The sequence below is a fragment of the Streptopelia decaocto genome, assembly GCF_964273445.1.
Source record: "Streptopelia decaocto genome assembly, chromosome: 6".
NCBI classification, from domain to species: Eukaryota; Metazoa; Chordata; class Aves; order Columbiformes; family Columbidae; genus Streptopelia; species Streptopelia decaocto.
Genome location: NC_138660.1, coordinates 56,404,979 through 56,418,560, shown reverse-complemented (window position 1 = coordinate 56,418,560; position 13,582 = coordinate 56,404,979). Strand labels below are relative to the sequence as shown.

The following is a 13,582-nucleotide window of genomic DNA, read 5'->3' as shown; positions in this document are numbered from 1 at the left end:
CTACCATCTAATTTTCTCTCCAATTAAATCAACACAAGGAATTTCAGCTGTTCATTGAGGAGCTGGGAAGACCTTGACCGGATAGCCCTTTCTTTCCTCCTCGCTTTCACAATAGAACTCACAACCATATCACTGGTCAGGAAAACCCCATCTGCACCAGGGCAAGCCCTGCCCCAGGCTACCTTGCCCAGCCCCATCTGGATCTCCAGAGAGGAACCAGCTCCTGTTTCTGACCAGGCTCCTGTGTCCCAGCCAGTGCTGACAGCACACACCAGCTGCATCGGAGCCAGTGCCATGCAGCCCTCCCAGAGCCCATCTTCTGGAATCCTCCAAAACTCATCTTCTAGAATGGTGGGGCTGTGAGGAAAGGGAAGAAAAAAATAAATGCAAGCCCCTTGAGCTGCACAGAGCAGCTTGCCACCTAAAGGCATCTGACTGCCTCAGAAAAGAGGTAAATTTAGGAAACCTACAGCCAATAAGTTGTTTTGCTGGGTTTGAAATCTCATTTTTATGCTTAGCTCATGCAAAGCTGGAAATAACACTGGCCACACTTACAACCTGCTAAGGGGAAAAAGGCGTTAAATTACAGACAGTGCAACTGAAGGGAAATTTGCTGCACAAAAAGACTTTATCAGAAAGCATCCTTCAGAAAAACACACAGATACACATATTTTCACAGTGAAGCCAACCCCCTGCAGTCTCCATGAAGGCTTGTGCAGCAACATACCTACAGATCCCCACCAGCTCATTACTGACTCTTAGCTGGAAATTACAATTGCTGTAGGTCAGCCTCCAAAACAGCTGGTGTGAATTTTCCCTAACCTGCTCCAGGGCAAACTCCACCAACAGCTGAGGCTCCTTTCAGTGTCAGGCAGAGCTGAACAGGCAGCAGGCTGCTGTTTCTCTGTGGAGGTTCACACAGCTTTGCATAGACTATAACTTTTTCGGCTTCCCCTTCTGATCCTGAATCAAAGAACCAGGAGGAATAAGGAACGTTGTTCTAAAAGTGGGTGTAAAGAGCTGTGCACAGCCTCATCTCTGAGCTAACCATAGGAAGAAAACCCCAGAGACCTCTGTGCTCCACAGGTTCAGGTCCTAAATCTTTGATCCAGTCTTGAGTCCATTTTAAAGTGATGAAAGGGCCCTGAGGATGGAGTTGTGGCTTCAAAATTGCTGTGCTGAATGTGCTATTTTGCCACCTTCTCCTGCTACAGCAGGGGCAGCTCTGCATGACAGACCCCAGCCTGCTCTCGGCTGCTTGTCAGCATGCCCGGGGGAAATCCCTCCAAACTGCTGGTGCATTTCAAATAAATGGGTCAAATCAGCCAAATCTTACAACTGCAGCTGAAATAGTGGGGAAGGATCACACCAGCAGCCCCAGAAGGGGACGAAGCTTTCAAGAGGTGATGATGAGCCAGTGAGAAGAAGTAACTCTGTCAGCTGGAAGAGAAACATGGACAGAGCCTTGCACTCCCCTGGGCAAGCAATTCCCCAGAGGGGCTGCACAAGCAGCCCCCAGCCTCATGTTAGCACTTTATTCATAGCATCGCCTTCCTGTTCATAACCTTCCCAACTGTGAATTGCAATTTTTCTCCCCCCAGCATTATGGTGATGGTTAGGAACGTGGAGAAGTTTGGAAAAGGGCAATCTGGCATCAGGAATCTAAAAAGCAGATACAGATGACATCCTAAACGTATCTTTTATGAGTTTGGAATGGTTCCTTTAAATTAAGCTTAGAGTGTGTGACAGCTTCTGGTAATGCCACCAGTAAGGAAATAAAACATAAAAATCAAGTGGTTCTTGAGCATATGTAGTCTTAAAGATCATGTCATCTGGACACCTTGCTTTCCCTCCTGCCACTCTGAGCTGTGATGTACCAAGTGCTTCCCAAGAAAAGTGCTCCAATAATTTTCAATTGTTGCTTCACCACATATGCCCTTGAATACAAACACACTTCCAAATTCAAGGCTTATAAAAAATTAAATGCTCCAATAATTCTAAATTGTGTCTGTTCAGTGCTATTGGAGCCTGTCCATTCCTTCAGTTTGGGAATTTTTGTTTGGTTTGCAGGGGGGAGGAAGAAATGCTTTCTATTAGTACTTCAAATTGGACACTGGTCAAACAGCATCATAGCAGAATGACTCAGCAGGCTCTGAGCTGATTCACCGTGTGCCATAAAACAGGATTAGGAAAACAACAATGCCTGGAGGAGAAAGAAGCCAGACAAAGAATGACAGCAGGAGAACAATACCAGAAAGGAACAGAGGAAATAATCCTCACTTGGCTTCTGAGGAGCAGGTTGGATGACCTAATAGATGGCTTTGAGTACCCTTCATTCCCCACTGAGTCATAGAGTTTGGCTGCCTGGATCCAGCCACCACAGCTTAATAAATGGCTCTGCACTGACTGAACCACATGAAGTGTTTCTGTGTGCATGCCCGCAGCCTGGTGTCATTTATCTGAGACCACGGTCCCCCTCGGGCACAAGACCCAGAAGCTGTTTCACAGCAGGCAGGAGCTTACGTAGAACTTGTGGCAGAAGTTCATGGTCACTTGGGACAGGAAGCAAAGAAAACAATCTGAGGTTGCAGGTCTTCTAGTTAGTTATAAACTAAAAAGTGGGGCTTTCTCAGTCTTGGTCAACATCACATTCAAGGTGACACATTAAAGTAGCAGAGATGTCAAGCTAAGTGTAATCCCTAGCACTGTCCTGAACAGCAATGAAATTAAATTTGTGTTTCATGATCTCCTGAATCAAAGCACCAGTGACCACCTATGGCCAATGCCAAGACACAAGAGAAAACATCACTTAACATCTGTTCTCCATGAACCTAAAGATCCTATTGGCCACCCCGTTGTAAAATAGGCCATACCTGTTACAACTGCGGCCTTGGAGTGACAGGTGAAGACAGGGACTCTCTTGGGAGTTTTAGTAGATCAGCAATGACTGAATTACTTCTATGCAGAACACAAAATCACAGCTTCATGCAACTGAGGAAAATCAGACAATTATATTGCAATTCCAATAAAATAGCTAAACAACAGAAAGGAAAAAGAAACATCTATGCCATGGTCTCCTCTTGTAAACAGAAAAAATGATAAAGTGCATCCTTGTTTAATTCACTGCTGGATGCCTGGAATTTTATAGAAACTGCTGCAACATGTCTCCCAGTGGAGAATAACTGAAGCATGAGATAAGAAATCAGCCATAACCTAACAGTGGCAGGTGCTGTAAAAGGAAATGCCCAATAAAGGCTTAATATATAGAAAGATGACAAATAACTGTCTGGATTTCTGAAATAAGAAAGCATAAACCAATACTGTAATCATATCTAACCAAAGAACATCATCAGTTGCTAAAAACTTATGGGAAAAAATGGGTATTGGACAAATGGTTGCATGAATATCTTCTTCAGTAGTGTTTTGGGAATATTTTAGCCTGCAGAATTTAATTCCCTGTTATTACTTCTGAGCCTGGAGGCGAAAGTCATAAATTAGGACCATTCATAACATGCAATAACAGGGTGGAAGTACTCATAAGGAGAATTACATTAATAAATCCTTTGGGATTGTGTGTAACACTTCCAGTCCTTGATGATAGCATTAAAAATTCTTCTGCCAGTAACATCTATTCTTCCTTAATTCCTATTCTGGGTGTTCATTATTTTCTCCCAACATCTCCAATTTTTGCTGTCATATGGCATTCCTTCCACCCTTCCTCCCTGCTGCCCTAAATATAAGTTTAGAACAAAATCACAGGAAAGCATTCCATGGTTAAAAAGGATGGGCAGGTTTTAAATTACACTGTATTTACTCATAAGGGCTTTTAATACTAGAGGAGCTTTCCCAGAGAGTTTTGCTCTGATTTCAGGACCCCCATTGTTTTTATAGAGGGCTATTTGGTCCCACTTAGAAGGTGGTTACTTTTTGAGTAATAAAGACTGCAATGCTATAAAATAAAATAACGTTGTGCCCACCCTTCATTTAATCTCCCATCTACTGAGTTAAAAAAAAAAAAAATAAAATGCCAGTGTTAGAGTTTTGTTTTCTGAGTAACGAGACTAATCATGTTTCCTCTGCTGCTCGCAGTTTCTCTCTTTTCTTCCTTTTCTTCCAGGTCCTTCGGATCCACACTGACATAGAAATATCCCATGATGGAGAAAACAATGCACACAGCAAAGAGGAGAACAGTGAACAAGACAAATTCAGCCCACTAGGAAAGAAAAAAGAACAGCAGGTCAGGAGACCCCAGACACTCAGTCTGGAGGATTTCTCTGCACTTCCAAGTGCTTTTTAAAGCGCTGGGTGAAAATTACTTTTCCACTTCCAAGATTGCTTACATGATAGAAACTTTCTCATCCTTTTTGCTGGTAAACCCATTTACACATAATGTAATTATTAATATGTGATGTACCTTGAAACAAACCAGTTAAATTGGACTAGTTTCATTAAATCTTTTCTTACAAATTTGTCCTGACTCGAACATGCCTGTCTGGGCTTTTTGCCCACAAAATACCTTCGGTAGAGGCAGTTTCATGTCAGCCAGCAACAAGCCGCTGTTCACACCTTGATGCCACCATCCCAGAAGTCTGATAGCCTGAATTTAACAAGCTCTGCACCACAACCTGCTTGTGGAAGCCCAACACCTCAGGGGTGCCATGAGTAGCTGGCCCTGAAGGAGTCCCAAACTAGACAGCTGAGGAGGCTCCTGCCCACTGCAGAGATGGACGGAGACAAGCTGCCTTCGGTGAGCAACTGCAGCACGCGGCTGGCATCGTGTCCAGGCTCCAGGCCCAAATCCAGCCTGCTTGTCCAGAGCTGAGCTCCAGCAATGTCACCAAGCTGTAGGTCACAGCATTGTTGACTGCCACTTGGAGGCTTAGGGAAAGCCACTGCCCCAGAGGGCATCACTGCTGGGGACAACGCAGAGCCCTGGCTGGCATCTGCTGTGTGCAGGCTGCCACCGCTCATCGCAGGAGCCTGGGCTGTGTGGAGAAGCTCTGCCTCCAAGACATGGGCATCCAGAAGCACCATCCAGGGCTTGTTTTAAAGTATTGCCACTGTTTTAGAAGCTGAATCATACCTGTGCCATTGGTGCAGCCTGAGCAACAACGAGCACAAGGGTATTCCCAATGGCCACCGTGAGCAGCCAGCCCGCCTGCAGCACTGACTTCATGCTGGCTGGAGACTGAAAAGAGGAAAAGGGTCTGATCAGTGGGTGTCATGCTGGTGTCTGCCCTGGTTCACCCTTGCAATGTCCTGTCTGGTGTTGGTGTTCCCAGGCTCAGCTTAGGAGAAGATGGTGGAACTACCTCTGTGCAAAGTGGTTAATCTTTGTGGTCAATCTCAACAGCTGCACCCAAGGAGCTTGTGAAACATGTCCTCCAGAAGGACACATGAAGAAGATGATGCTGTGGCTGCAGAGCTGGATCCTGATCATCCCCAACCTACATAATCTGAAATTGTAAGATCAGGGAGCCCCAAAACAAGCCCTGCAGCTTGGAATCTGGTGCCATGTGGCTGTAACACCTTTGGAGAAGAGACTGGATCTTGATGTTAAGCTTCCTGCTGATGACAAATTTTCCACACCACATGACAGATTGTCCCATGGTATTAATTGCCCTCATTAATAAACATCTGCACTTTGCTCCAAGGATAAATATAAGTAGCTTTAGCTTTTTGATCTTGTAATGTCTCAGTCCTCTCTCCTCACAAACCATCTCCCAGACAACACAATATACCACAATCAAATCATCCCTTGCACACTCGTTACCCTTTGTTACAGACTCAGTTAGGCTTAGACTCCTTCAGTCTCTCAGCAGTTTCCAAGCCCCCATGCCACTCTGTAGTACCTGAGATACCTTTGCCTTTCTATCTCTGGAAAATACCCACAACAAAATATTTCATTGGGAGAAAAATCTGATACTACATTATTCAGAAATTACACATTAAAATGCATTTCTATCCAGTTCTGTTCTATGTTCTCCACTTTACCAGAAAAGAAGTTTCCTGAATATAACTGGGAATGGGTATCTTCAGAGCATGAATTAATTTAGCTTAAGGGCACCCAGCAAGTGGGTGTTATAATCCAAATTTTAGCTGAAACACAGATAACATTGTCAATAATCATCATGCCAAAGGACGCATTACAAGTTAATGGCAGATGCAGGAGTAAATCCTGAAGTCTAATTGTAAGCCCGTTATCTTTAAATGGAGTACCTGAGAATAGGAGAAGGCCAGACCTGTAATGGAGAACATCACCTCCCCAGCAGATATCAATAAGTATTGTGGTATCTGCCAAGCCATATGGACATTGTTGGCTTTGATGTCTTCTGACTTCCATGTCTTAGCAGCACCTCCAGAAACCTAGTGGGAAAATAAAGGTACATTGATTAGCTGCTCAAAGATCAGATCCTTCTTACCCTGGACCCCAACAGCCAATTTACCAAAATGAAATTTTAAGTAAAGGTGGAAGCAAAGCTCTGCCCTGGAAGCAAAACTCTGGTTCTGGTCCCTGCTATTTCCAAGCCTGTTGGGAACGGGCTGACTCCTGCATCTCAGATCATTCATGCCAAGAGTTGCATGAGTTATTGCAAACAAAGACGTTGCCTCTGTAGTAGGGCTGGGAAAAGCCTGTGGGGTACTTGTCCAGAGCCTGTGACCTGCTGCTGTCCCCAAGGCCAGAAGAGGACAAGAGGATAAATGCTCATTGCAACCATATGGTCACTGCTCCCATTTCATCAACACTGTACAGCTCCCCTACAATAACTCTGACACCCAAACAAATCCAGTTCAAGAGTAACAGAGACTGCCCCATGGCAGATCTATTCAGATAGTTATGGTAACCATATTCCTAATTATTTTTGTTTACTTCCTGAGGTGTAATTAATACTGCCTCTGATGAAGAGAGGTGGAGAGAGATTTGACAAGTAGCCAGGAAAACACTAGGCTGAAATGACTTCAGGCAGAGAACCCCATGTTTAAGAAGCATACTTGGTAAAACACAAGAGATGTTTACGAGACCTACTTAATCACCACGCTGGGAGGCAAATCAAGAGACTGTATTTTAGCAGGCTAAAAGGGGTGAGAAGAGAGCTGTGCATTGCTCTTTAGCCCATAAAGAAATGTCACAAGCACCGTACTATAATTGCACACTGAGGAAGGCTGGGTGGAAGGCAGAATCCCCATGATTTAGATATCACAGTTCAGCCACATTAGCAGACTAATATATTACATTCTTGTTTCTTCTATATAGCACTCCTGGCAGAGGAGCAGGGCTCAGTACAAATCACTGCAATAATTAAAAATTATCTTAGTCTCAGAGAAAGCTCACTCTCTACAGAAGAAGGAAACGAAAGAGAGAGAGATGGAAAAACAGAGGGTCAAAAAGATTAAAGGACTAGCACAGGATCCAGGAGAGCTGAGGTACAGAGCCACGCCAGAGCAGCCATGGCTACTGCAGGGGCTTTTGTAAATGGGACCACAAACTGGAATCCTTGCCCTCAGTGAAATGGGATATACCTACCTCAACTGGTCCTGACTTAGCTGCATTAGCAGAGGCTCTAGTGCAATATTCTCACTGTAGTATTCTCCATGCAACTTCCCTACTCTGTTTCTCATCTGGTAGAAGACGCTTACAGCCATGGAGGAAGAGTCTGGCCAACACCACTTCAAGTGTGTTTGTGTTTTATGTACATAAATCTCTGCACTCACAGATGGCAGCATCTGCCTGTTCCTTCCAGGACTGTGCCTCCAACCCCAGCTACTGGAGTGGGGAAAAAAAAAACAGGCAAAAAAAAAAAAAAAGCCAGGTGCTTTGCAGCTGTATTTCTTCCCCTACGTATTTGGACTCTGCAGACATGAACAGCTCCCATTAATTGCCCAGCAGGGAGATGTTACTGCCAGGGAGTAGCTGACAGCACTTTGCTCTGCTCATCACAACACAGCAGTCAAAGTCCCAGAGGGCAGCTTAGCAGTGTGTCCTGTCAGACCTGGTTTGTCTGTGTAACTGTGTAGTGGAAAGGTTAAAATAGGAACTAAGCTGATCACGTTCATCTCCATGGCTCCTGCCAGCTGGACCAGGGTTGGAGCAGCGTGCCTAAGAGGCTGGCAGACAGGGAAAGGAATCCACCCTCTCAGCAGTGCTCACACCCCATCAGGGCTAGGTTCGTAAAACCATGCCTTGACTTTACACTAGGCTCCGAATGAGCTGTACAGACAATGAGAGGAGGAAAAACAGATGGCTACATCTCACCAACCTACTCCCTCAACAGTTTGTCCCCCTTCCCTCCATGCACAATCCACAGGTCTTGGAAGATCAGCAAGTTAAATGCAAGGATGCAGCAGACTGTTTCTGCAGAGTTTTTCAGGAGTGAGGTACCAGATAGAGTATTTTAAAGACAACAAGCCTTTGGCAGACAATAGTAGTTCTTCACAGTGTGATGAGTCAGTGTTAACTGAACAAGGGTGGCATGAGACCAGCACAAACCACAGATCACATGATTTTCTGCAGAGGATCTCCATCAAGGAAAAGATCTTGCTTCTTGTTTAACCCATGAGATCTGACAAGATCACAGTCTAAAGTGGAATGAGTACCCACCCACCTCACTTATGTAGGTGCCAAAACCTTTTATTGGCCCTTGTATAATGGACTACCTTCAGATGGTCACTGCCCAGGTCTCTCAGGGTGCAGAGGGCAAGTGAGAACCACAAGCATAAGAATAAAAGCACTGCCAGAGAATAGAACAGAAAGAGCTTGTTACCGTCACAGAGACACTTACATTAGTTATCACAATGGTGTATGATGCGCCGAAGTCAAGCAGCCCGAGCTCCAGGGTGAATTCTCCCATTTCAGTTATGCATTTTCCATTATTATATCTAGATACAATGATAAAATACAGTATTTCCCCGTTAGTCCCACAGACTAAGAACACAGAGCTATCAAACAGGCCTTTAAAATGAGGCAAAGCTGCAGTCATGTGTGTATGAGATGATTAATAGGCTTCCTGACATCTTTTCTTTCCAGAAACACATGGGCACTGACTAGAGTTCACCTAATGACCTGGGCTACTGATAACATTTTCAAATGGTTTCTGCTTCTTCCTAGCACTGATTTTTTTCCACCTCAGGTTTTCTCCACTCCTTGAGGAACTGTGGGCCAGAGGAGTTAGCCAGGCTCACACAGCCTTCAGGAAATCAGACACATGCACCCACAAGCCACTTTGTTTCCTTTCCATAGAGTAAATTAGTCTTCATATTTGATCTTCTGATGTTGGATGTGTGAGATGGCACAGAGGCTCAGCAACATTGCCACAATGGCTGCTGCATCCTACTAAATTGCAGCAATAAATATTTTGGATGGAGCTGATGCAGAGAAAAGCCATGAAGCTTGTTTTGAAACACTGCAAATGCCAGAAATACCCTACAAGAGCCAACTCCAGTGCTGCCAAACCAAGGCCATATGGAGTCCCTGTCTAACGAGCCCAGCCTGCAAAGCCATGTAACGTTACATGATGTTACCAGCCCACATAACAACACTTTGTAGTGTGGAATATATCAACTGGCTTTTCCTGAGGGCATCCTAGCACTATGAGCTTGGGCTGGAGAGAACACCAAAATAGAGCATGCATCAAACGGTAGAGAGGGCTGGAGCATGTCCCACCTTACTCTGCTGACAGATGCACAGGAATGGCCAGTTTCTTCCCTTCAGGCCTCAATGTAATGTGAATAAAAGCTCATAGAAAGTTAAGTGCTATATCTGGACTTCTTCAAAAGGCTTTTTGGGTTTCCAAAATTCCCCCAACCTAACTCTGAGAAAAGTCGAATTATAGCCTAAATTACGATGTCATTATACTCATATCATGGAAATAAAATTTCTGTGCTTTGTCCCTAATTAATTTTGTCTTACCCAATCCATAACAGCCGCAGGAAGGGAACTACCCCAGACACTGTTTGGAGGCTGAATCTGTTCAACTGCATATCATACACAGAGATACTGATTTGCTCTCCTTTGGCTTGGGCACTTTGCAGACTAAATGTGTGGTGCTTCTGCACATGCACAAGTGGCCCGGAGCTCCTGCTTTGTGCAGAGCCGATAATTCTGCTTGTTTTACAAACATCTGTCCCCACAACCAAATGTCAAGACAATAGCAATCAAAGTTTTGCTTTTCACCTGAGAAAAGCCCCACTGTATCCAAGCAAAGGCTTCAGCAAGGACCTTCAGCACAACAAGGGAAACTTACTTGTCCCTCTCCAGGAGTGAGTACTCAGAAGCACTGTAGTTTTTCTGAACAGCAATGAACCGTGTGCTGTCAATAGTGAGGTTGACATCTTGGCTCAAACCATTAATGAATCTGCAAAGAAAGTATATTTCATTGGGTTGTCAAACAGGACAGGAGAAGCATAATATCAGACACCCTAGAAGAAGTGTGTGCCCTCTCCCAAAGCATCCTCTAACTCCATGAGGGTACAACAGCCTCTCCTGCAAGCTACCAAAACATTCACCTGATTCATCGCCCATTTTTCAAATTAAAATCAGTTTTCCCTGCTGTATAATTTTACTCTTCTTACTTCTGTGAAAAGTGACCCTTCCTTTTTGTGGGTTAGGACTTCCAGGCAATCTCTTCTCATAGACCTTCAAAGATTGCTCCATGGCTGTGGGAGAGGACAGAATGCCAGCCCACCCCAGGAAACTATAAAGCTGTGTGTCCTGATGAGTGTGCACACCACACTGGAGTTTTTACCAGTGGGGAAAGAGTTTTCTAGTAAGATAAGATATTTTCATCAAAAACCAAATCCTTTCATTTGATCTATGATTTAAAATATTTTGGTTTTCAGTTCTTATAATGAGTGTGAAACCCCTGATGATAGTCAACAGCTTAACAAAAGTAACTTTTCACTGGAAATTTTTTTTCCTAGTGAAACCACTTAAATAAATTTTTGAAGGGAAAGTTTTGGGATTCTGTCAAAAATTTTCATGGTTAAATGGCATCTTGGCACAGACCAGAACAGGACTATTCATGGACTAGCTCAAATTTGGAAAGCAGACTAGCTGCTTAAGCAGAGCCCAATGCCCAGCTGAATTATCTATGAGGATGTAAAATTGTTGCTGTATCCAATTTACTAGGCATTTGTGCGTGAGGTTGGGTGAGACAAATGAAAGTCATGGCTTGGCCAGTTCGCAGAGGACAAATGGCAATGGTTCCTTTCCAGTTTCCTCTTTCTTTTCTTTCCCAAAGAGGTGGGACAAGGTGAGATGAATTTACCTCTCTTCCAAGAGAGGAGATCTTTCATGTTGCCATCTCAGCCCAGACTGTCCTAGGCAGTAAGCAGCAATAATGCTCAGCTCTGCATGGCAAACGTGGGAGCTGACACACTGTCAAGCCCCTGCAGCTGACACCTGAGTCTTGCATGACAAGTGTGGACTAGATGCCAACCTGAGAACATCCGGGTTATGTTACATACAGTTTGCATTAGCCAAAAGCAGCTTCCCTCACCCCACCATCTCCAAATCCTCAAAAAAAGTCATTCCTACCTAACAGCTGCCAAACCATTTTCTGGCTTTGCTTCCAAGTCTGTAATCTAAAGAGGAGAAGAAAAAAAAAGTCAAACATATTTATTAAAGTTGTCATATAAACAAGACATAGCAGAAAATACTAGTGTCTGTGGAGTTACACGTGTTGTAAAGCCCGTGGAAAGCAGCTGGGTTCTCATGTAAGCTGTACATCAAGTCACAGAAGTGAAATCCTGGTACAATGAAGCCAATGACAAAGTTTCAGCTCCACCAAGTGCTTAAGATGAGATCATACTTGGTTTTCCTCATCTCTTGTGTAACAAACACTACAGAGTTGCAGCCAGTCACCCTTCTACTGAGGCATGTAACACACTCCAAGAAACATTTGTCTTGATCTGAAGATAGCAAAGGAACACTATCCACATTAGCTTTTTTCGACAATTAATTACAATTAAAAATGAATGCCTTACTCCTACAAAACATGCAACTGCCTAACTTTCAGACCTTGGTTTGTGGCACAGTCATAGACTTCACAGAAGCCTAAAGCCAAGAAGAACCACTCGGTTACCATTCTGATCATCACTCACTTTTTCCCTGACCCTCAATACTCAAAAGAGGGTTGTTTGAGGAGACCCTGCTTGGTGTAACAATGCTGAAAAAATACAGTAAAGACACAGCCCTGCCCTTCAAACAAAAAGAAAACAGAACAAGGCTCTTGGCTGGTAGAAATCCACAGTTGTGCCATGTCCACTTACGCTGCAAGGATAATTTCAATTTGTGCTGCACACAGAAGGAACCCAGGCAAGGCAAAAGAGACTGAATCTACCTTCAGAACCTGGCTTTCTCTTAAAATTTTATAGCCCTTTCTCCACACTTTCTTCCTGATGTTAAAACCCTGAGCTTCTGAGAGCAAGGATCCAGAATTTCAGTACTTCAGTTTGATATGCTGATGCACAAATTACATATACCCTAAATAATAAATAGCCACAGAGAATAATAAGTGTCAGAGCAATAAATAATAAACAACAACATCTTTTTTCTGTAGGAGACACATGAGATTAATACTCTAGTTTGCTGCAGACAGGTCAGCCAAATTATTACTTGTTTTCATTAATGATCCCCAGAGCTCTCTACTTCATTTCCTGCCCTCTCAACAGCCCACAAAGGAAAAAAAACCAATTTCAGCTCGGGTCTTTCTGGGAGAACACCCTCTGGGGGCCAGATCTGGTAGTGAGGGAGGCTGGTGTGGGCCATGGCTCCCCCAGGGCAAGCCCTGCAACACAGCGGTGATGCTGGCAGGGCCTTCCTGGTGTTGCAATGCTGGAAAAGTGAGCATCGCTTACCACGTTGTCTTCTGCACCTCCTTTATCTACAGCTGATGATGATGGGTCAATAGCACCACCCAACAGCACTGCTGGTCCCTGGTGTAAGGGAACTTGTCCATGCCAGGGCAGGCATTGTTTTAAGCACAGGCTGAACAGCTAGGGCAGCACAGGGAAATATTGGAGCTCAGAGACCGCGCTGCTCCATGCTGTTGTGGGCTTTCTCTTCTTAAAGACTGTATAAGAATCACTGTATGAGCATCCATTTCTTAAGTTAACAGCACACAGTCATCAGGGTCAGAGGGAAACTTAACAACATGTGACAATGAGCCCCAGGCTTTAAACAGTAAAGCAGAGAAAAACCCCAATGTTATAAAAAAAAATACATTCTTAAAACTCCTCATTTTTAAAACAGTTATGTGATTTCTACTATACAATACTGAATGCTTAGTATGGCAACCCTGCAAGGTAGGAGGCTGAGGAGCTGCAAAGAGAATTGATATTTTAACACAAAGGTAGATTCTGATGCTATTTACACAGATACATACACACCTGCCACAATGTGAAATAACATCATACATGTCAAGATTGTTTCTTGGGATACAGTTGCATGTAAAATAAATCAGAATCTGACCCTATACATCCCATATGCCTCTTTCTGATTGTTGCAGCAATACACAAAAGTTCAAATGCAGCCGGCTCTGCTGCAGACCCCAGAATGAGCTTAATAATTTATTCTGTTCATCAA

At 43.9% G+C, this 13,582-nt stretch overlaps 1 protein-coding gene across 2 annotated transcripts in view; it reads right to left on the bottom strand.

Annotated features, from left to right (window-relative positions):
* Positions 1–3,073: 3,073 nt before the first annotated feature.
* Positions 3,074–13,582, bottom strand: part of SLC15A2 (solute carrier family 15 member 2) — a gene marked incomplete at its 5' end in the record, with an annotated part of 53,478 nt that continues 42,969 nt past the window's right edge. For both annotated transcript variants that reach the window (XM_082055491.1, XM_082055490.1), the window contains 6 exons: positions 3,074–4,213; positions 5,084–5,188; positions 6,220–6,366; positions 8,781–8,877; positions 10,242–10,352; positions 11,534–11,580. In XM_082055491.1, coding sequence (XP_081911617.1) covers positions 4,034–4,213; positions 5,084–5,188; positions 6,220–6,366; positions 8,781–8,877; positions 10,242–10,352; positions 11,534–11,580 — 687 coding nt within the window. In that variant the 3' untranslated portion in view covers positions 3,074–4,033. The remainder of the gene's footprint in view (positions 4,214–5,083; positions 5,189–6,219; positions 6,367–8,780; positions 8,878–10,241; positions 10,353–11,533; positions 11,581–13,582) is intronic.